This window comes from Oryzias melastigma, linkage group LG3 (genome assembly GCF_002922805.2).
Source record: "Oryzias melastigma strain HK-1 linkage group LG3, ASM292280v2, whole genome shotgun sequence".
Lineage (NCBI taxonomy): Eukaryota > Metazoa > Chordata > Actinopteri > Beloniformes > Adrianichthyidae > Oryzias > Oryzias melastigma.
In genome coordinates this window covers 9978328-10003594 of record NC_050514.1, presented here as the reverse complement: position 1 = coordinate 10003594, position 25267 = coordinate 9978328, and the positions used below count along the sequence as shown (strand labels likewise).

At 35.6% G+C, this 25267-nt stretch overlaps 1 protein-coding gene across 1 annotated transcript in view; it reads left to right on the top strand.

The window, feature by feature from the left end:
* The first annotated feature begins 244 nt into the window (after window positions 1-244).
* Window positions 245-25267, top strand: part of LOC112160828 (E3 SUMO-protein ligase PIAS1) — a 64409-nt gene continuing 39386 nt past the window's right edge. Inside the window, exon 1 of the mRNA XM_024295653.2 lies at window positions 245-349. Within this exon, the coding sequence (XP_024151421.1) occupies window positions 326-349 (24 nt within the window). The 5' untranslated portion in view covers window positions 245-325. The remainder of the gene's footprint in view (window positions 350-25267) is intronic.

Sequence of the window (25267 nt, the reverse complement as noted above, 5' to 3'; positions counted from 1 at the left end):
GTGATGTCATGCTTTTTTGTAAGGTTTTATTGGGTAGAATTTTACCTTAAATAACTTTTATTCAAATGACAATGTAAATAAAACGAATTAAAACAAATATTCAAGAAAAGCAAAACAAAACAAGTATCTTCATACTTAAAGGTCAAACTAGATATATAATTTTAATATACATTATTTAATTGTTCACTTTACTTTAATATACCTACAATTTTAATTGAAATTCAGTTTTCCTCGCTTTTAATTTCGCGCGTGCGCATTTATGACCCGATCTGTGCGTCCCAGTCACGTGACAACACCTCACAACGCCTGCGCAAACACATAGAAGATGGCGGAGAGTGCGGAACTGAAGGTAAGGCGCAGCCTTAAATCATCACAAATTAACCCGCTTATGATGCAGGCGCCGGTTGTGTCGCCCACTTTTTAGGTACATTTATCCACGGGGATGTAAAATCTTGCCTTATGTCGGATTTCGGAGCCCAAAGCGGCATTAACTTTTTTTTTGAATTGGCGAGCGCGAGCTCTCGTCCGAGCATGTTTATGTTTAAATTTGAGGAGCGCTAGTCTTCTTGAGCCCCGCAGCTCGGCTCGGGGCGGGTGCTGCTTTTGTATTTATTACCACAATTCATTTTTTGCTGTGGAAAAAAATATATACAACTAACACGAGGGGAAGAAAATGAGTGCTTCTTGAGTACAGCAAATTTTCAGTAAAAAAAATAAAAAATAAATGCGGCAGCCTGTAGTCGGAGCGGTGGTTTGAAAATGACAGCGGCGCCATGCCCGCGAATGCACCTTTATCATAACAAATCCTATATTCTTTGGTCAGGGGTGGTAAGTTTGTCACACAAACTCGACTTTTTTAAATTAGAGTGAGGCGCGTGCTTGTTTGCAGGTAAAGTCTCCAGCCGGGTCGATATTACCTGCGACTCTACCTGTTGATGCTGCCTAATAAAACACGTCTCTTCATGTAACGGTACCTCCGTTAGCCGCTATCCGCTCCACCATCCGGTTACACGGGGAGCAGCTGTCACGAGCCGCGCAGCTGGAGTCTCTGACTTTCTTGATTTCGAGTAATTTTGCAGAGCACATCCAGCAGGTATCGATCCCAAACCTGCGCTATTTATAGACGTTTCCCCCTGTGTGTTTCCAGTGGCTGCACAGAATCTGCCGATCCATACATGCTGCTCTGAGCCAGGTGCTGCTGTTCAGCCGCACACTGTGGAAAAACAAAACAGAACTGCTCCTGTTTATTGTGCTTTGATTGACAAAGTGATTGTGGAACAAAGCTTCTCCCAGCTGGAAACTCTGCATGTTTTTGCTGTCTTCTCAATGTTAAATCTCCTGTCAAAAACAGCTGATATTTATTCTAACTCCCATTTGGTCTGCAATTCTTTTTTAATCACAGTATGAAAAGAGAAAAGGAGAAGTCAGTCAAACTTAACCACACAGATTCAGTTTACAATCACACAGGAAACCAAAAGCAGTGAAAATAGAAAAGGCTGAAATCAGGAACCCTTTTCTTGATTTTGTGTTCTTGTTGCTTAAACAATGAATTTGTCATTTCAAAATGGTTGTCAAATGATTTTTGGTCAAAGAGCAAAGGATTGAGATATGCTATCTGCTATACATCATTTAAATAAAATTATCCTAATGTTAGTTTTAAGTTTTAAACATTTATTCTCCAAATAAATCTGTTTGCACCACATTTATGAGTTATTTAATAGGTGCGTAACGATTAATGAACCAAAATGATCAAAACCTAGAAGGAACTGCATAGACTTTAGCCTTTAAGAAATTTGGATTAGCGTCATGACCTTCTTTTTTTATAAATAATAAATATGAATTACGTTTATTTTTTGGCATGAACAAAAGCAAAAATATAAAATGTGATTTATTTTTTTATTTTATTTTTTTATTATTATTATTTTTCTATTATTTTTTTTCTTATTTTCAAAACAAAAGATAATCTGTGCCAAACAGGATCATCTTAGTGCAGTTCTGGACAGCTATTAACCAATGTTTTGCAGCATAAGATAATATATGCTATTAACTCGTAAAAGATCACATTTTTTACCAAGGTTTTGCTTTGCATATAAAATCTTTGTATTCTGAAAGGTAGAGTTGAGCAAACAAGACTTCTTCAGGTCAACAGGGATGTAAAAACCCACAAAGTTCATAATTTTTGTGCACCTCAGCCATCAATTTACAAATATAATTAATCTAAATAAAAAAAATGCTAGTTAAGTATTTCTTACTTTAACAAATTTCTATTTTCTTTTCTTTTCTTTATTTATTTTTTGTTCTTTTTTCCCCTCTGTGTCCTCAGCAGTCCTACACTGCTGGGTTTTGTTATTTTAGTTTGGGGTTGGACCTTGGTAGTCTTAGTTTGCGGGCTTTGTTTATTTGTTTTCTTTAAGTAGTTTTGGTTAGGCAGCAGGAGCTGCTGACTCTGACGGTTGACATGGTTGGGTCAGCAGTCTCCCTGACTTATTTTATGTTTGGCTGAGGAGCCACCATAAAGATAAAGATAAGATAAAGATACTTTATTGATCCCAGCTTGGGAAATTTGCACGTTGCAGCAACACAGTACAGACTTATTAAAGCTAACAGACATACAAACAAACAAACAGTGAATAGCACAAATTAATGGGAGTACTCAAACTTATCGCAGCTTTTCAGAGATAAAAGGAGAGATTAAAGAGCTACGGGTTGCAGACCCCTGGACTAGAATGTAAAAATGATCAAGTGCCATCACAGCAGACAACACACATGATGAAAAATGATCAATCCGTCATTACAGTCCAATGTGTGGAAACAATGCATTTTGTAAAGACGTGACCATACTGTGTGGGAGAATGTACTAATAATGTATTATTTTGATGTGAAAAACAACAGTGGGATTAAACTTAAATGTGAATGGATTTTACACTAATTCTTGTTTAGTTGTTTGTTCGTACACATATTTAATTTAACTTAAATGTGAATGGATTTTAGATTAATTCTTGTTTAGTTGTTTGTTCGTACACATATTTAATTTATTATCTTGCAAGAAATACACTGAATCTAGAAAACTTCACCTGCACTGTTCAGTATCAGGTATTTATCACTGAGTCACACTGGTGGAAATTTTGGATTAAGATGTTCTGAATCGATTTTATGCCACTGAATCTGATTGACCTAAAATAAGATATGAATAAAATTGTTTTTCAAATAATTTGTTACTCCCTTATTGTTTAAATCCAATAAATTAATAAATATTGACATACAATTCTGCAAAAATGAAAGCATTTTTTTCTAAGCAGTACTAGACTTTGCATCAAAAAATGCATTTTTTTCCCTGAAATCCACTTATCAGTTTTCTATTATTGCAATTTCTTGTTTTTTTTAAAGCTTTTCTGTTCATAAATTCAATATTTAAATTCCACCTTCTTCACGTAATATTGTTAGTTGTTTTTCACAACCTAACAAATTTATTTTTTAAGTGAGAATTTGACCAAAAAACATGATAATAAATCTAGTCATGTTAACTTGCATTATAAAAATCAAATGTATTCAGTTGTTTGGAAGTAATGCTAAGCTCTGTGTTTTAGTTATATGGTTTACAGTGACTCTAAGCAACCATAGAAGGTTGAGAAGCAGGATCTCCAAGTTCATTTGTTTATTGTTGGAGTGGGATTTCCTGGAATAAACTTTATGAAGCAGTGAAGAAGATGAAACTTATTTAGCTAGATTACAGAGTATAAGGATATCTTTTTTCTTTGTTTTTCTTTTAAGAAAAAAAAACGTACATGCTTTATGCCCCACTTGAGAGTAAACACAGATGGCTTAAGTCTTAGATCTACAAAGCCGTGCAGCAAACCTGTTTAAAATGCTTCCCTGGACTTCTCTTCTCTGAGGAATTCATAGGTCGACTCCTAACATTGCTGTGTGGAAACTGTCTCTGAGCTGATTTAATGGGCAATCCTACCGTCTGGAAAAGTCATATGTGGGGAACAAATATGTGAACATTTTTGTTTCCCGTTAACTGCAGTGCACCTGTGCTAAAAGTGCTCAAACGTTATCTTGTTCGTCTTCCATCACTTGGGCTCGTGAGGCTAGTGTTTAGCAGGTGCATCTATGAAGCAGCAGAATAAATGAACACAGTCGACCAACAGACAGGAGAATTCTTCCACTGCATTCTTTATAAAGTATTTTAATTAGGTTACTTTGAAAAGGATTTAATCTTTGATAGGTTTGGACAAAAGGTCATGGACAGTCTTGGAACATTATTAGTTTGCTTCCACTACCACTGTCATAAGATTGTCTTCTGTGAATCTTTTTCTTTTTGTTCTTGGCAAGTACTTAAACTTTTAACGGATAATAGAGTGTTAATGAGTCCCGAGTGATGTTTGAATGGATTCAAATTATAAAAGAACAATAATTAAAGGACACACGTTACCATTGTGTGCCAGTAGGCACAGTTACCTCTTTATTAAATGTTGTTTTTATTATTAGAATACAAAGGAGATGATTTTGAGCAGCTGATTTCTTCTGTTTTCTTTTCCCTAACATATCTGTATTGTATCCAGCATGTATAAATATAGGCTCACAGCTTAGGATCAAGACGTTACCTTGACAGCATTCATCCTTCATTGCTCATGTCAGTAGATTTAAAGTTCACATTTTATAAGTTTTATTTGTAAAATATGGCATTAGTGCAGCACTGATGGTGCATTCACTGACAGATGGGAATATTTTACTTTTATTAGAAAGAAAAGCAAACCAAATTTTAATGCAGCTTTATTTTATATAAAAAAGTAATTGTAGAAACGTTTTATTTTTTTATTTAAAGATTAATATAACTTTACAACATCACACCAACATTTTCATGATAAAGAATAAGAGTTTCAGCTGTACTTTCCAGACTGAAGCTCAGGTTTATTTTGCAGTCACTTAGTAGACCTTTAACTTATTTATAAATGGGGGTGTAACCATTTGTTTTAAAAATGATTTGATTCATATCATAGTTTGTGACTGAGATGCAAAAGTCAAAATGAATTCATTTTAAATTATCCAATTGGATCTGATTCACAGATTGATCCAGAACATCTTTAGAAAAAACGTCAGCTGGTATGACTCAGAGATAAATAACTGGTACTGAACAGTACAAGTGAAGTTTTCCAGATTCCTTGTATTTCTGCAAGATAATAAATTAAATATGTGTACAAACAAAAAGAAGAATTAACGGTAAATCCATTAACATTTTAGTTTCATGAAATTCAGCCCACTGTAGTTTTTCCACATCAAAGTATAAACAAAACATTATTAGAACATTCTACCACACTGTATGGTAACATGTCTTTGCAAAATTCAAACTGTTTCCACACGTTGGACTGTAATGATGGTTGATCTTTTTTTGCTGTCATCACATGTGTGTTGTCCGCTGTGATTGGACGTAGTCGTTTACAATATAGTCAAATGACCCTACCATGTCTCAATACAAATCGTATTTTTCAATATAGAAATGATCTTTTTCTTTTTTTTTCATTTTGAAACTATTTTATACCAGTACAGGTTAATTGGATTAATGTGAATTGTTACATTCATATTCTATTCTAGTATACAATGTGTATGAAAGCCACATCTACTATGTTGTTTGATCAGTAATGATCTCAAGCACAACAGCAAAAAAAAATGAATAACCCAGCTGTTAAACTTAGTTTTAAATACATCAATTAATGACTCTGTGAATATGTGGATATACCCTTTATAAAATCACGTTTCAGTGCTGAAGAAAAGTTTGACAATCAGATGCAATGTTGTTCATTTCATGAAATCTGGATATTCTGTTCAGAATTCTTTTTGCTTGTATCCTATTATACTTAACACAGAGAATCTGTGCACAAAGCTGACATCTGAGACAAAATACGTGCTTGTAAAATCCTCTGATGCTGCCAGGCCCCCAAATAAGTCCTGTTGCATTGCATTTTGTTTGAGAGGAGTCGCGATCCGCCTCAGCTTCTTTGAACTGTCTACTTTCTTCTGTGGAGCTGCAGCAGCAGCAGCCTGGCAATACAAATGACTGTCAGTGTGCTGGCGGCTTATAGTTGGAGACAGCCTATTTGTAGAGCCTCTGGCTGGGTTAATCCCTAATGATGCAGGCCCTTTTCTGTGCTCTTTTTTGTGCTGTCAACACCTGCCTATTTCTTGTTTTTTTTTTACTGTTGTTATCCCTGGTAATATTCGGTTTGAACGTAAGCAGACGATCAGATGGAAGCTGCTTAAGTGACTGATAACTATTGGTTTTGGTTGCTTTATTTAAGGTTGCAGTGCACCTTCCCTGGTTTTTGTTGCATCGTCTAAGGATCTGGTCCATAATCTAATACATCTATTAATGAATGACGGTCTAAGATGATTCGTCGATGGCTGACTTGCATGTGGTATTTAGCATTTGACACCCAGATGGGATGAAGTGTTTGGAGTTCACTGTCTTATTTTGTGTTGCCGATACTTTGTGAAACTCACCGCTGAGACCACAAGATAAAGATAACAAATGTGCAGTGTCACTTTAGGCAATGCAATATATGTTCTACATGTTCTGCTCAGTCAAACAAGCGTGTAAGCTCCATTTTTCTGCCCTGCGAGAGCCGTGTTGTCTGCTTCCATCCAACTTTTGTGTGGCTTCACAGAGATGGAGCTTTTTTGTGAGTCCTGTGGTGATTTTGTTACACAGTCTAGTTGCCGTGGAAACATGTCACATTTCAGATGGACATGGGTAGGCAGCAGATTGTAGCTCAATTGTGTGTTTAATACTGGGAAAAAAAGGCATTTCATTGATCTCTCTTCCTGCATATTAACATCCTTTTGATTAGTTTAATATTTCTGAGATTTTTGTTTGAATAAACTAAAAGAAAAATGGTTTAATCAAAGAAATGTTATTTTTTCCATGCCCCGTGTTGCTGCAGTTGGATGTGGTTTTCAGCTCATTGCCTCAAAGTTAATTAATCTCTTCCTGGTAGATATATTTACCCACAATGCAAAGAGTCATGCTGTCATTTTTGTAATTTTCTGACTCTAAATCACTCATAATGTGCTGCAGTTTAGCAAAGAATTTTGTAAATAATGTTCATCAGGGTAGCTAATAGCTTCTAGTCAAATGTGCTCATGTTAATTCATCAAATTCAGTCCCACTTATTGAGCATAAGATTTGAAAGTATAGAAGATTTTTCTCTGAAAAATAATTTCTGCGAACACATCCATTGGTAAATTCACTAATTATGGGCTGCCTATTAGCATATTTAAAAATAAATGATAGTTATATTATTCATTTGCCTCTGGACAGATGTGACAAAAATAAAAATGGAAAAGGTTTAATGTTTTTATATGCGTCTGGATTTTTGTCTCCACTTTAAACCTTTCTTTGCACTTAAAAATAATAATAAAAAGATTGCAAAAATGCAACCTTAAGTGCATTAAAGTAAAAAAAAGAATTAAATGTCAGTGGCTAAAGAAAAGTCTCATTCCAGGTGCTCATATTTGTGGAAATACTTTTCTTCCCTTGTAATTCATTCTTGTGTTATTGTGTTTTGAGTTACTGTCACATCTGCTGTAGTGATCATGGGGACATTGAGCGACTAGAAACGTGGACTGGTGTCCTCACAATGCATACAGGCAGACCTTTTAAAATGATAAATTTAACTCATGGTAAACATTCAAAAAAGGACAAAAAAGACATATTCCTAATAAGTTTTTGATATTTGAAGAGAAAAACCTGCAGAGCAGCAGCAGAGCTCATTTATGCAGCACTGTCTATGTAAAGTGTCAAGAAAAAAAAGCAACAAATTGTGAGAAATGTTCCTACACATCTACATTGTGGTAAAAGAATTCTAGATAAAGCATATGATATTAATTTACTGCAACTTTTTCAAATTTAATCTTTTAACTTATTGACTTCTTGGAAAATTGGTGAATGAAAATCTGCTTTTTAATGAGACTTTAGACGTAAGAATTAAAAAATAAAATGAATCAAGACATTTTTAGAACCATAGAAACATGTACCTCATGTAAAGTGCCACAGTGTTTGACAAGCAAAGCTTGAGTTTAGCTTATGAGCCGTCTAAATTACCAGTCATCTGTGATTGTCAAAACAGCTGCCACTATGTTTAAATGAGGGATAAAGTCTTTGTGCTTAGAAATCTTTTAGCAGTTGCTAACCACAGCAGACTTTATTCACTTTGATCCTTCTGCAGAGTCTCTCCTTCAGCCAGAGCACTTTTTTAAATTTATTAATTAAAAGCAGGTGGATCATCTACCTACTGATTTTTGACCTGTATATGAGTTTGTGTTGCATATTTGTCAGGTCACTGGATTAAATTCAATTTAATACATTTGCATCTCACTTGAATAGAGATCAGTCAGTGATGACTGCACGCACAAGTCATGCCTGTTTCAGCCTGGGCTGACAGACTGGAGATGGAGAGGTAAATATCTCAGACTCCGACTGCAGCTCAGAGGTTTCTGAGCATGAGGATGGTGAAAAATGAGCCATCATTTAAAAATTAACAACTAAATGGTACGAGTAACACAAATGTCATGCCAGAGTCACTAAATAAAGACCAGAAATGTCACTAAATTAGTTGCTTATCTCTATTGTAAACAGGAGACTTTAAGGAGTCTGAAAAGACTGATAGCCAACTATTTGTTAAGTCTATCAATGAAGATAAGATATGAGCATTTCAACTACTTACAAGTTATTTTCCACATATTTTACAGCAGCAGTTTGACACGGTTATTTTAAAAAGAGTGTTGTTGTTTAAGTCTTACAAGAAATTAAAAATCCATATGGCAGATTTGCATCTCACCTACTTTATCCTAAGTTACTCTTGCATGATGTCTAAGTGTTCACTCTGACCTGTTGCTCGTAGCATGTTTGTAGAGAAAAAAAATTGTCCTTGAACATTTTCACTCCACGGGCTTACAGAGTGGTCCATAACTTTGATATTTTTTGCTGGCCCGCTGTATGCCCCATATAAGTTTACCCATTTTTCGCTGGGAGACAACCTATATCTAGCTAGCCGTCACAACAGTTATGAAAAAGGCTTAATCCATAAAGCCAAATTTGCAACATATCATTTAATCCAGGACTGCTGGAGAAATTCAGCATCACCGTGAAAGTAAAAGAAGAATATTTTTATGAATAATTTGACATAAATTCAGACATCAGGGGGTTAAGCTGAAAGACAGAATCAGTGTCAGACTGTCAGCTCTTTCCTGCCAGCCTTGGCTCTGTTTAGCCTAAATGTGTGGCTGTTTTGTTGATTATAAATGCAAGCCTGTAACATCAGTATCTGTTCACACTGCTATTATTGATATCTTTGCAGTCATTTAAAAAAAGAAACAATCTTCCCTAAAATCAGGGTTTTACCTGTGGGGTTTGTGTTTTAAACAGCTAGGACATTTTTTTCAGAGAATAACTTTATTGTCGTAAATCGTGATATACAGACGTGGACAAAATTGTTGGTACCCCTCAGTTAAAGAAGGACAAAGCCACAATTCTCTCTGAAATCACTCAAAACTTTCAAAAGTAACAATAAATAAAACACCCGTGAAGTCAATTAAAGGACACACCTGAGTTAATCATGTCACTCTGGTCAAATAGTTTTCAATCTTTCATTGAGGTACCATCATTTTTGTCCAGGCCTGTTTCATTAGTTTGTTTTTTTTAATAATTATGTTAATCAACAATTTAAAATTGATGGCTGATTTTGATTGTTTAATTTTCAAATTTTTTTTAATTTATTGTTACTTTTGTAAGTTTCAAGTGATTTCAGTGAGAATTGTGGGTTTGTCCTTCTATAACTGAGGGGTACCAACACTTTTGTCCACCATTGTATATCGTTATTGTGATTTAAAATATTTTATATTGTGATATACATTTTTTTTCCTATCGCCCAGCACTACTTGTAACCAGCAGATACTCCGTATTTTGAATGTGAAGGGGAAGCTCACTCAGTCCAGTTCTCTTATACAGTTAATGGTTATAAGCAGCAGTGGGTGGGAGTTATTCCACTCAATGAGTGTAAACCCAGTTTCAGACACGCTCCAGAAGCAGCACGACTGCTGTACTAAAGATAGATATCAAATTCATTTGACTGCTGCCACTTGGTAAATTTGCATTTATGGAATTGACAGAAAGGAGCCTTTTAAAAGGCAGAGAGAATCTGCTCAATTTTCCAAATAAAAACATTGCGTGCAGAGCTGCTGCTGACCTCGTAGGTTACCTTTTGAGTAAACAGTAGACCCTCTTTTAAATATCGTTGGTGGGACTTATTTGTTTTTTCAGAAGGAGCAGAAACCTACTGCAAAAGTTATGTGCTGTAACTGCACAGTTTCATAAATATATAAGCGCAAAAATGTAAGGACTGTTGTGGTTGCAAAAATGATCAAATTGTCTCCCCAGGGAAAAATTTTTGCTTTTTTCTAATACATGTCTTTTATAATATATTTTTGGTATATTTGTTGCATTTAATTCTTTTAAAAATCTCTTTCAGTCTGTAATCTATCTACAAAATTAAAATGTTAACCTCTAGTTTTGTTATCCTCTGTATATTCTGTTGTTATGCACAACTTCTGCCAACTTCCAGGTATTATACAGCTTCAAGACTGTCAAATATTCTCATTTCATCCGTAGTGCTATATTTAGTTTTCAATGGGGTCTTGAGGTCGGTGATAATGATACACGTCTCTTGGATCTGCTCATTAGTTTCCTCTTTTTCCCTCTTGTTTTCTTTCATTAGCCTTGTGGTTGCAAAGCTGTGTTGTTTGGTTGCTACCTTCAGCAAATACCTGCACTGTTTTGGCCCAAGATCAAAAACATCCTTGTGAACAACTTGTACTACTCTGCATTGAACTCTACTGGTTTTAGATCTCTATCTGCTTTTGGCAAGCCGGAACTAGACCGTAGGAGCCTCAGGTGTGGTGGTGCTGCATGTAATGATAAAAGGATGTCTCCTGAACAAAGTCCAGCTGGTTTGACTGATGCACATCTTTGTCCCAAATTCAGATTTTTTGTTTGATCCACCAGCACTCAGCCGTTTCGATATTACAGAGGCAGGAGGGAGAGAAAACAACTGGCGGAGGTATTTTAGAGTTAAGCCTGAGTCAGAGAAGCTGGAAAGCTAAGAGGTGGGGGGATGGGAGGACAAAGAGGGGAGGAGGATAGGGTGGATGTGGTGGTGGTGGTGGTGTGGTGGTGGGGAGCTGGCACTCAGTACAGAGCCCTCTAGCCGAGAGTGGGAGCTTTATATAATGGCCAGGTAGTGTGCAACCAACCCCCACCCCTCTGTGCCTAAAGAACCACCACACACCCCCATACAGACACATGCATCTTTGAAAACCTCTGCAGGAACTGCTCAGCACAACATTATTAGCCTCACTGTTTTCCAAGCCTCTAGAGATTCAAAACTACTGTTCACCCCCTCAAAACTAAATAACATGCAGCAGGTTTTCAGCTCTGCTAGCAAACACATGAAGCTCAGTTTTTTTTTCTTTATAAGAGTGTGTGTGTAAAGTGTTCTTTGTTCTTTTTTGCCTTTATCTTTGCTTTTTAAAGCTTTGTACCTGACCGAAACAGAGAAAAATACTGTTGTTTTATGGGTGACATTTAAGGATCGCTGTCAGTTTGATCAGTAATACAAAGTTATAAATATATTTGTCAATCAGTCTGTTTTTATGAAATAAAAATATTTCATTCTTTTTACAGCTTGTTTGTAACTACAATATGACAGTTGTATTTATAAACAGAGTGATTACAGGAAAGGAACCCTGACGTCACCAATCCTGTACAGTTCTGCTTAGCTTTTATTTGTTTATGAGCAAGCCTTTTTTTGAGTAATCCTGACCTGCTAGAGTTAACTTTTGCTCAAAGGAGACAAAAATATTATTATCCAACAAATAAATACATTTGTAGATATTGTTAGAGCATCTCTCAAGTAGAGTTTTGCAGGCTGAAAGACCTTATTTGTTAGCTTGTATTCAAAATTGCAAATGTCATAATTCAACTAGTTTTTAAGAGGTCAAATAAAAACGCACCACTTTCTGTACTTAATTCAAGTTACCTGCATTTCTATAAATGGAATGATTAAGGAAGGGTTGATTGTTATTTGTGTTTTTCCAACACAAACCCAATTTGTGAGATCCACCTTAAATTGTTACATATGAAAAAATGTATACAAATGTATACAAAATGTATACAAATGAATACAAAAAAAGCCTTGTGATCAAGTTGCTCATTTTTGTTCAGGTTATGCAGGTTTTTTCCCCTCTAACTAGATGCTTGTTTTGCAGTTTTTCCAATGGTGGTAGTCTCTTTAATAAATTGCAATTGCATTATTTTACGGTATTTATTGACATTTAATTCTGTTAAGATTAGGGCTGGGTATTATCCAGATTATCCAGAAATCGATTAGATTATCTAGAGTCTGGATTCATGATTTTTCGATTCTATTGATCCACTTGATTCGATTCAATTCAATTTCAAATTTTCATGGTTTACACTTTTAGACATATTTGTAAAGAAAAACATGAATAGTCTATATATGTTTTAAAGATATTCAGCTTGGATTGATTCAGATCCATTTTATCAACCCAGCCCTAGGTAATATGTCATTAGGCCTAACCCAGGGTGCACTCTTGATTGATTACCGAACCTTCATGCACTGGACCACACAACAAGCAAGATAAACATGCATGTAAATTCTCTCTCTCATTAAGTTCACAGTCTTCAACTAAGTTTTTGTGCTTATAGTTGACTCAACAGCATTCAAAGAAAAACCTTAGCCTCTTGAATGCTTGTAATTATTGTTTAAAAAAGCTCAGCAGATTCTATAAATGCAGGTACCAAAATAGACTTTAAAATACTTCAATAATTAAAGGTGCTCCGACAGTTCTTACAATTGAAGCTCGTCCCAGCAGCGAGTCTGACAATTCTATTTACTGGTAAAAGCTGTCTCCCTGAATTATTGCAGAAGGGTTTGCTTTATGTAATTGAATGAAATGGAGCTAAAAAACTCATCAGTGTTTCATCTACTGCAATAAATGTTTGCAGCACAACAAGATGACAAGTGGATGTGCATTTCCACTTACTGAAGGGATCCAAGTTAGAATTTGTTTTCAAGGTGTGGTCTGTGGACTAAAGTTTTACCACATTTTTTCTTCTCTCTGTCATCATATAGGAATGAAAATAGTCTTGGTAATCTGTATCACCTCAGGCAATGAAAAAAGACGCAGAAATCGGTGAAATAACTAAATGTTTTGCATTTTATTTTATTCTGTTTGTCAAACAATTTGTCTATGATTATAAAATATACTATAAATCTTTGGATTTAGCCCTTTAAATAGATTTTTTTTTCAACTGCAGTATTTTTTTCACATACAGAAGGTAAATGTCATTGTTTGCACGCCAGCTCATGACTCTGGATGGATATGTTGCATTTGAGGCTTTGCATGCATATTGGCCAGCGCTTGCAATCTCTGGAAGGTTAATGATTTCTTGTACCGTCTATGTGATTGCTTTTAAGTGGGAGCTTTTCCCCTCACATTCTGACTCCAGCTCTGAATCACACACATGCAGACTTTGTAGTTGCTCTCTGCATGTGTTTGATTTTAGTGTAAGAACTGCTTGGTAGCATATATCTGAAGACTAAAAAGTCATGGGGGGAGATGCAAATTATAATGGCAAAGACTGCTGAATTGCGCTTATCTATGTTGTTTAATTTTATTAGTTTTTTGATGGGTGCTGATTGGTTAGTGACTGAGACAGTTTTATGACTTACTACTTAGATTTGAATTCGTAAGGCCATTTGAAAATAATCATGTCAGCTCAGCTCTTTTAAAGACCCACTCCAATGAAAATTGTGTTTTTTGTGTTTTTAACATGTTCTTGCAGCATTTTTCTTATGATGAGGGCATATATAAAATAATTGAAGATTGAAACTGTGTTTGAGTATTTCTTTATTCAAATTAGGAGCAAATGAAAACCTACTGTTTGAAAAACCTTTGTTGTGCAGGAACTGCCATGAGTGGGCCAAAGTGTCCCTTTTTTGCTGCAATTCTGATGCATCAACTTGCAGACAAATACATCCATTAACGTCTTCATTTTCTTCATCTGAGCTCCCATCTGGCTCAAACCTGTACGGCTGAAATGTGATTTTTCTTGCAGTTTTTTTCTGTTTTTGCTACAGTAATATTAGCTTGGGGTTGTGAGGTGCTATAAACTAATGGGAGGTAATGTAAACAAAGGGCTGATGGGAAATTAGCGGAGGTTATCTTCTGCGGCAACAATCTCACCCACAACTCAAAGGCAAATTTCTAAGGAGCTCCTTGCTGCACTGCAGAAAATTCATCTTAAAAAAGGACACATGCTTTTTGGTTTTGTCTAAAACTGCATAATTATATTTAAATTTTACAATAGAAAAAAAATATTGTTGAAGTTAATTAGTGTTTTAGGAGCTGGGTTAAAAAAAAAGAATAATCATGATCAAATATGTTCCTATTTAGAAAATTGAAATTGATTCATCAAAGTCTTAAATGTATTTCCATTATTCACCTCCAGTGAATAATTGAAATATTTACACTGGAGGTTTAGCTCCAGTGCCGACGTTCTCCAAACTGCCGTAACTCTCCAACCATTAACGCAATTAATGTTATTTCTATGAATTCTAAGGATGAGATAAGTTTTGCACTAATATGCAACATTTTACAGTTGTAAAGTCTTTACACAATTAACATAAACCAACACATTCTGACATGGAGATAAGCAACTTTGCGACAAAATACAGCACTTTGCAAGAGCATGTGTTATTTCCTGTCCACTGGCGACAGCTCTAAGATTAAAGGGTTAAAGTAATTCTTGTATTTTTGGAGGCAACAAATGTTTTTAATTAAGTTTTTAATGCAAGGATTCCTAATTGCGATAGGAAAAATTTCACTTTTTTTTTATATATACTCTAGTTAAGTGAAACATTTTCTTCACTATCAAATATAACTGGTTTTGCATTTAAATGTGTAACACAAAGATAGATATATATACGTGTTTTGTTGTTATAAATAAACGTAAAGACCACATCAAACGGGTTGGTAGCAGTTAGTTATTATCGACGTCTCTAAACAAACAAGCAGAATTTCCCAGCCAACCCTTTTTTTAACATTTTTAAACTATAGTTTTAAACAATAGGTCAACTGTTTTATCCGAATATGCTTGTAATATTTGTAAAGCTGTTGGGTCTGAACTAAAGACCTAATAATAGTCTTTTTTTTGTTTTTTAGATCAAGTATGCTTATCAGTTCAATAGTCCCCACAAAACAGCAGACATTGTATAGTTAGGCTTTTGAGTATAAAGTGTCTGCTTATTTTGATTTTAGTTTAGAGAAGTTATGTGTTTTAAGGTACAGTATTGGTTTTGTTGTCTGCTGTCATTTGGAAACTGGAAAGTTTGCTGTAGAAATTCTTCAGATTTTATTGTGTTGATGTAGAAGATATATAGGTATATTAAAAAAAATAAAAACTTGCCATGTTGGACACCAGTCTAGCTTATGACAAAAAAATGTTTCAGATGGTGGCCACTTCAAACTTTTCTCCTCTCATACTTTCATCTGTGCTGCTTGTTTACTTTTTTTGTTGCTCCTGTGTAGCCCCCTTTTATTTGCTTCTCCTTTTTTTTTTATAAATTAAGGAAACAAAACAAGAAAAACATTTTAAAAAAATAGCTTTCTGTTTTAGCTTATTGTAGCCAAAGAAAGAGTTAAAGACGGATACAATAATCCAACTAAGTCACTCCTTAACTCAGTTAAGTTGTTAGCTATTTTCATACAGGTGTTGTTGCAGTAGAAGCCACTTTCTGTTTGCCTGTGTGGCGTTAAACTATAAAACTGTTTTTAAAATGGCAATAAAGGAATGCCCATTCTTAATTCAAGAGCACTTTTAAAGGAGGTGTTTACATCTCATCATATCATAATGGCCATGAACTCAACAGAATGACTGTTACCAAGATCAACATGTCAGCTGTGCTGTGATAATCTGAGTTTACCTGCCCCTTTCCCTATTTTTACATAATAGTGAACACTTACCGTTAGCGTCAGCATTTGCTCACAGTTTCTGACAAACTGCTTTCAAAGAAGAGAAGTCCCAGAGCCAACGGGCAGCATGAACAGCTGTTACGGAGAACAGGAGAAACGCAGTGTTGGAGCTCCCAACTCAGTGGTAAAAACAAAACCTTGTAAGCTTGTTTTTCTCAAACTCCTTAAAAAAGAACATACTCTTGTTAAACAAAACCTCTGGATGTAAACTTCACCCCCCCACCCTCAGGATTTTTGTACTTTTCTGCTTATATAGCTACTTTCTTGCTGCAGCTCCATTCTTCCTCTGAGGCTTTTTCATTGTACCTTGGTGTGCAGATTAAAATGCCTCCATTCTGCAACAATATAATTTGTTCCATTCTGTTTTGCCAAATACATGCATTTGCTAATAAGGATGGTATTTTTTATGGAACTGGACTATTGTCTGGCCTAGCCACTTAGGAGTGGAAACAGAATTGAGACAGATATTGGTTCTGCATGTATTTTGAACTGCTAGATACAAAAAAGGTATGGGCAAAATATGTCGGTCAATGATTCTGCATTCTAAATGGCATATACTTGGATCAGAAGATGATCACTCTACCTCTGCATCACGCGGCTGTCGTGCAAAAAAAGATCAGAAGTCTGTTATGTTCAGCAACTACAGGAGAAAGAAAGTAAATAAAACATCCAGAAAATCACATCATCTTGTTTTAAAGCATCTGTTTGAATAAATGTGCAGAAATAAAGTATTTAGTCAATGACAAGAGTTAATGTCAAAACTTTGTGATATAATTGGTTGTCAATGATAGAGGCCAAACGTTTCCTATAGATTTTTGCTACGTTTGTTCTCTAGCTCCCATTTGGTCCATTCTTCTATATGGATCTATAGGTAGAAAAGCAAACACGTGAGCAAAAGGTAAAGGCCATCTTAAAAATGATAAAAGCATGAAAGATTTCTCTCTAGGTTACTCAAAGTAATAAAAACATTCATTTTTGTTTGCAAAGTTGAAGAAAACTGGAAATTCAGTGACAAACACACCCTAATCTCATTTAAACATTTCTGAAGTCTACTCACAAAATCTGGAATGATAGACATGTAGATTTGTACATTTCTATTTGTCCTTTATTTGTGCAAAAAGGCCAAAATCAGTTGGCATCAAGTATAGAGAAAATAGCACAAGGTTTAGGATTGATCCCTGTAGAACACCAGACATTGGAGGAGCAGTAAAAGAGGAAAGAACACATCTCATGATGACAGAGAGGCTCCTATTGGGCTACTAGTCATTAAACCAGTGGATTACAGACCCCTGGAGTCTAATCTGATGAGTGTACGTGTCAGTAGGAGGGTGTGGTCAACTGTGTTGAAGGCTGCAAGTGAGGTCCAAGATTACCATCGATACACATTTCCTGAATCAAGTGACAGATCCTGTGCCATGGCATCTTCTGAAGCCAGATTTAAATTAAATGTGATTATTTTGTTTAAAAAAGGAAGGACTGCAATTGGATAAAAATAACTTTTCTTAAACTTTTGATGGACAAAAGAGGAATAGGACTGTGGTCTAAATGTGATAACATTTCAGGATGAGTTCTTTAAAATGAGGCCTGACAACTGTATGATTAAAGAAAGCTGGGATGGAGCCTGAACCATGACAGCTGTTAATAAAGAGAAGGAAGTCTAGATAAATAATATCCAGAGGACAGTTGGTTGGTGGCGTCTGCTGGACCATGTCAGCCAGAGAAGGAGGAGATAAGGACACGGGCTAAAATGTAACCAACATGGTTACTGAAACAGTTAAAGAAAATCCATCAAAACCGTCTGAAATCTAATCTTCTACCTGAAAGAGGTCAACTTGTTAAAAATAATAAAAGTTATTCATTTCGGGTTAACTCTAAAGCATAAGGACACTGCAGGTGTCACTTATAACAAATTGAATTGTGCAAAACTAAGACCTAGAAATGCTTTCAGCCTGTTTCTTTTCCACCTTCATTCTGACTGTCTGCAGTGCTGCCAAGCAGCAAAAGAGGTGTCATTAAGCCAAGGGCCGGATTTGGCTTTAGTGGATCCACACCTATAAGCTGAAATCAAGTCTAAAATCTGAGTGAAGGTGAGGTGAAAGGAGGTGAAAGTCCCTGGGGCAGGCAAGAGAGGAGACATCCAGAATGTAGATGTTCACAGTCGCAGCAGCAAACTCTTCATCTATTGAGTGTGATGGTGCAGTGGCAGCAGAATGATGAGGGGGATTTATGAGCAGACGAGTGAATAATGAAACAAAATATGAATGGGGGGAGTATCTAGAATACAAGTGTCCAGAATGTTTACAATGGAAACGGAAGACCAACCAATTATCAACCTTTTGCACATACCATTGGAATAAGCATCCAATACAGCATTTACTACACTGGAGCGTCATACGTTACTTGGAGAACCTCCAAGGCCTTAAATAATATTAATAATAGGGTAAAAATAGATAAATGATAATTTAATTGACTATATAATTTCTTTAAGTATTAAGTAATTTTTTAATGCTTATAAACTACATTACAGAGTAGATAAACCTTTTAAAATTTACAGTTCCAATTACAAATCTTTAGGCAACGCAGATCATTTTCTTATAAAATATAATCTTTCATTAAAGGCCTCGTGCAGTGGCAATTTTTTTTTTTTAATTTAGAAAGTCAATGGAACTTGGAAAACGAATCCGATAAAAATATTCACTTAAAATGATCCAGCGCGATTTTATTGATCATTTTATGGTCGTGCACGGCTTCAAATTTGGGCGATAGGTGGTGATGGGCGGGGGCTGCGCGTAACGTCACTTCAGGGATCCCAGAGTGTAAACAACAATGGCGGACGGTTTGAGAAGCGACGATGGTGAAAGCTCATACAGCGATGGCGCAGAGAAGACAATCAAACTTGACTATCTAGAGGAATTAAAAGTCGTAACAAGGTTTCCGTAGGTGAACCTGCGGAAAGATCATTACCGGAAAAGGAAAGCTTGCAAGTTTTTCTAAAACAAAAACTATAAGATGCTTTTCATAGACACTGTTGAACCATTAAAATAGGGTCAAAAGATTGAACTAAAAGGTAACACATTACTTACGAGAACATATTGTGATCTGAAAAGGGAGGAAACGGGTCACATTTTAGCATTTCTGTCCTTATCAATTTCTCGTATATAACAATTATTTCAAAGAAATAATTCAGTAAGGGCTTGATAGTCATTTGGTCATTAAAGATTGCTTTTTCAGCTAACTGATAGTATCACTTTAACCATCCTAGATGTGTTTTGGGGTGTCCATCTAACCACCACCACCACCTCCTCCAGCCTCACTGCTTTCCAATCCTCCCTCATCCACCCACCCCCTCCCTCCTGTGTTTTCACTGGAGCTGTGGAGAATTTCATTTGGTTTGGAGGCTCAGCTGCAGGCTTTTTCTTTCCCATCCCCCCATCATCCTTCCATCCGTCATTCCCACCAGCTCTGGACAGAAAATTATTACCCTATACAGCTTTCCAGTTTTGTAGAAAAATGACTGCTGGTCTCAAAAACCCTTTCAAAAAGGTGCGTTTGTTTCTCTAGAGTGCAACTAAAAGGATAAAAATCTCTAAATATTAAAAGTCATTTCTTATGTATAGAATATTATCTTGATGGGAGTGTATTGACCTTTAAAGCATTTAAAGGGATTTGCAGACTTAAATTAAATACATAGCCATTAGTTATCTATTTTTAAACTCCACCCATTGTTGTGGTCTATTTGCTTACACAGAGATAACAGTTTGTGAAAGGTAATAGGTTAAGTATGCTACTGGTATATAGTAAAATTATTAAATGAAAAGAAATTGTATTTAGCCTACTTTTCTATACTGTTTTTTTTATATATAATGTCCAATTTTGGCAAAACAGACATTAAAAAGAAAATATTTTAAAATATGTGATCCTGCTCAGTAAAACTATAGAAACCTACATATCTAAATACTTGATGTAGTTCTTTTAACATGGAAGAGTGTTGGATCTCAGAGGGATTTAAATAGCTAATGACGTAATTATAAAGGGAACGTGTGTGTGACTGACTTTGCTGAAGTCATCTATGTGGAAAGCTGTTGAATAATGCACTCTTGCCTGCTTGATGTGACCTGGACTGTCCTTTCTGTAGGACTTAATCAAAATTTTGCAATTTAACCGTACATCAAAGAAGATCATTTTGTGAATTAATTACGTTTTTATTTTTAACAGAGGAAATTTAAAGATCCGCTTCATATGTTTGAATGCCAACATTAGTTTTTGAGTGTTGGTCATTTAAAACAGCAGCTGAGGTCAGAAGATTGCTTGAGTAAAAATAAACTCAAACATAAAATGAACTTACATTTTTTGTAACAAACATTGCTGTTATCTCGTCCTTTTCCTCTAACTTAGATTTATGTGTTGAATATAATGTTTAGATTTCCTTATCATGATCATAAATGTGCATTTTTAGTCCAATTCTTATTTCTTGCAAAAGAGGGCCTAACATTTTTTGGATTCATACTGGAGTGGTAAACATTCATATCTTAATGTCTACATTTTCCTTATAATGGGATTAATAAACAGCAAAAATGTTAGTCTCCCTTTTTTGCCTCGACTTTGTTTAACCCTAAGTTTTTAAATATTTTTAAAACTTTTTTTTAATTAATTTAAGCAAAATTATATTCTATTATAAATCTCCTATATTTTGTACAACCAACTTAACAAGAAAAATAATTTAACTCTTCACATTATTCATTTTGTCACTTAGGAACAAACCAGACCTAGACTTTATTTTTTGCACCTGCAAGTTTGTGCTGAACAGGTTTAGCAAGCCATCCATTTAGTGCATGTCGTTAAACTGGTTACAATAATTATTTAAATGCAATATCAAGAATAAAAGGTTCCGCGTTCCAGTCCCAAAATTGAGTAAAATGTACATACCAGTTATTGCCATACATTTCAAAGGAAGTAAAAATGTTCATGTTGCTGGCTTAGAAAATGCACAATGTGAAAAAGTTGACTTTATTTAGGTGTAAGATTTAGTTGTTCTTTCTAGATGTCACAATGAAACATGTCCACTCCATAGATGCACATGTGTATGAAGATGTTTCCCTTTTTGACTCACTGTGTTAAGTACACAGTCACTGATTTAATTTCAGTGCATACATGCAACAAACTATTACCTCTGAAAGATCCAAAAATCACATTTGTCTGTAGAATAGACATGTTACTCTTTCTTCTATACTTTATGAAAAAAAGATAAATCTTTCATATTCAACTTTTGCATTTCTAAAAGAACAGATGGTGACAGATGCTCATTGTTTTTTTTCCCTGTCTTTGGAAATTCCTGAGAAGTCACAAGAGAAATGGGACCCCACAATTCCAATCTGCTGGCTAAACCATAGGTTTGATTTTTTTTTTGCCATTGGTTCCATCTCTAGTTTTGCAAAGCTTTTTTTTTCTTTCAATTGAATGAGATCCAAAATTCACACACTCATTAACTCAGTTTAACAGAAAGAACTGCTGCAGACTTTGATGGTTTTACTTTAGCAAACCTCCTTACCTGCTCGTTTGAGCTAATTTCATTTTCTTTCGTTCTTTTTTTTTTTTTTTTTTTGAACAAACAATACAACTGCTCCCAGCTAAAGCTGTACTCATCCAACAAAAACACTTCTCCACATGAAGCTGTCTCTCTAAGCCTACTTCTTATTTTTAATCTGCCTTGTCTCATAATACTAGCTTATTAATGCTTTTAAAAAGTGTTTTTTTTATTATTATTATTATGCATTTTCTGTATGTTATTGTCACACATGAATAATTTTTGGTGATTATCTTGCATCCTTGAACAGATCATTGCTGTCACATTTCAGAATAGCTTCTGCTTTAACTGGATACTTTATTCTTTCCTCCCTATTTGGAAGTACTCTAGTAAATTAATATCATTTTTCATTAAATTGATAACAAAGTGGACTTATTTTAGTACAAAAAATGTGAAAAGTCATGCTAATGGTGGTCCATATGTTAGTATGCTTCTTTCTTAATACTCTCTGGCCTTCTTTGCCTCTCTTGTCTTGGTTGCAGCATCTGTTTGCACCTGCATGTCAGGTTGTTTCAATAAAACGATACAGTGCAGCGTATCCTCATACAAGCGTGCTTTGTTCAAGACTCGCCTTTCCCCCGCAGCCATTTCTGCAGTGGTCTGTGGCTGACTTTTATGTTGCAGAAATAAACAGAGGAATAAAGGAAAGTTATTTTCACTCTGATGCTGGACAGAGAGCAGTAGAAGTCATGCCACAATGTTCAAAAGACATTACTTACATAGTAGCGACTTTTTAGAACGTTTAATTACTGACAATTTATTATTCTACCACCATCTAAAGCTTTAATTCCAGGGATGTAGGGGGTTATTATTTGATTTTTTTATTGGCCTTTTTGCAAATGAAGGGCAGAGTCCATCAATCAGATTTGAAACCTTTTTTGGGCCTTTTTTACATTTACCTTTTGTCTAAATGTTGTTATTTCAATTTAATCTGTTTTTATACTTAATATCATAAAATATATTTGATTGAAAGACATTTTTGCATCAAGTGAAAAAAAAACAATCTAATTTTCTAAACCAAAAATGTTTAAAGTGGTGATAACTTTCAACATGTTTAGCTTTTATCAGTGGAACAACGCTCCAAAGAACCAGTAAAAAATGAAGCACAAGATTTCAATATCTATAAAAAAATCACAAATACAACATTTACTCTGTGAACAAAGCCTGATGCTTTGTTCCATTCAGTTGTTGTTGACCTGGAAGATGGAGGCGTGTGATGGAGGAGAGTGACTGACAAAGGAAAGGAGGGAAAAAGAAGATAGGCAGAATGGTTAACTATTCATCCATCTCTATTCCAACACCTCCCTCACCGCTGCTTTCCCCCCTCTGTTTGTTCTGCCTCTATTTTTTGGAAGCTAGATGAATGTTGCACATTTTTTGTGTGGTGGAAGTGAGTTCAATTGTGCGTGGTGTGTGCCAGGTTTTTGTGAGTCTGTGTTTGAGCTTTGGTTTATTTGCCTTCTTTTTGTGTGTATTTCCTATGTATGGATGGTGGGTGGTGGGGACTGGCTTGTGTGTGTTAAATGGTCGGCAGCCAGTGTCATCTTTTCTTTTCCACACTCGCATGCATATTTCATAAAAATTGTCATGCATGTCGGTAGCAGGGGAGTCGAAAGGTTAAGCCACCAAACCATGAGCTTCTCAGCATTATCCACATTTAAAAATATTTAAAGTGATATAAATAAAAATACAAAGAAAAACCCATACATGTTGAAACCATATGGATTGGGCTTTTGCACTGCACCTGTGTCTGAGGCTTGTGTTGCTGGAGTTTTCTGTATTTGATGGATGGTTTTTCTATCTGGGGTGTGGTTCAGACCTTGTGCGTTACACATGCATTCACTCCTTCCACCTCCTTGCTTCCAATGGGTATGGTGTTGGGATGTTACCCAGTGTTCTTTTTTCACTCCAAACACACCGAATGGCTTTTGTACCATTGAGTTCCATTTTGGTCTTGTCTGACCAAATGCCACTCTCTCAAACCTCCTCTGGATCATCCAGATGGTCTCTGGCAAACTTTAAACAGGTCTGGGCATGTGCTGGTTTAAGCAGAGGGATAGATTTGAATCCATGTAGTGTGTTACTATAGTAACCATTGTTTCTGTGGTCCCGGCTCTATTCAGGTCATTGACCAGTTCCCCTGTATAGTTCTGGGTTGTTTTCTCATCGTTCTCCATATCATTTGTGCCGTATGATGTGAGATCTTGTATGGAGGCCCAGGTGTTAGTGATCTTTCTTTCTTGTATTTTCTAATAATGGTTGTTCTCCTCGCACCAAGGTGCTTGCTTATTAAAGTGCAGTAGATTGGTTTATCCAGGTCTTATTCAGGTCTACAATCTTGTGCCTGGTGTTCTTAGACAGCTCTTTGATCTTGGTGAGGTGGTTGCAGTAGAAATGTTAGAGGGTTTGGACAGGTGTCTTTTATACAGACAAGATAACTGGATTAAACAGGAGCCAATACAGTTATGATGTGTAAGGGAGGGACATAATTCTTGCATGATGAACATCAGAGACGTCTCATCTTTGTGAGTGGGACATCTTGTGGTCAATGACTTTTCACCGGTTGTGCGTTTAACTTTTTTTCTTAGGTGCACCAGCTATGCAAAAGTTTGGAGCATCCACATTTTCAACCGCATTTCAGTTAACACCATACTTTTACCGTTTTGTTCTTAAATTGGTGTCTTTTTGCTGCTGCCTGCGGCTGAATGAAAGACAGGACACTTGGGAAATGCATTTATCACAGCATGAAATGTGTTTTATAGAGGCATAGAGCTTTTTCTGTATTTCAACTCAAAATTGGAACCAGTCACAGATGCTCAATTGCCAGCCATCCTCTTCCTGTGGTCTTTACAATAAACACAGTGCATTATACATGTATTATGAGCTTTATTGTATCTGACCATTGAAATTGGTTAGGCCTCTCTTACTGACATGTATACACCAAGATTACATGGTTTAGGATTGCAACCCACAGCACCCCAATGCTTTCATAAAGTTTACTAATTTATCAGTAGAAAGTTAGATTTTGCTTTTTTCAGTAGCCTCAAATGTTTTTTTTTCTTATTTCTCCTTTGAAACCAGAATCTCTTTGTGTTTTCTGTTTTTCTGTCTTTGTCCCTACCTCTGAAATTTGCTTGAAAAAAACAAACAACTGTATGAATTATTCATTGGGAAATAAAATAAGGCAAATACAACATTTATTACATCATAAACTATTCTTTCCAACCCATGAAACTGCATTCTCAGTCGCATCTTTATTTCCAATGCCCTCTGTATGGGCTGTAAGAAACAGGAATGCCATCAAATGTGATCTTTAAGAAATAATACATACCTTCTTGCACTAACACTACTATATTCTTCCAGAAGTACTATTAAACTCTAATAATTGTTATGGTTATTCCGGCACAAACACAATTACAGTCATTTATAAACACTGATATACTCTTACATAATTGCTGTTTTGCACTAACATAGACGGTACCATTTTCATTCAGACATTCTATTGTACTCTTACTCATAGTTACTCATAGTTTAATGTAAAGCTACAAAAGAAGACTAGCTTGGGTATGATGG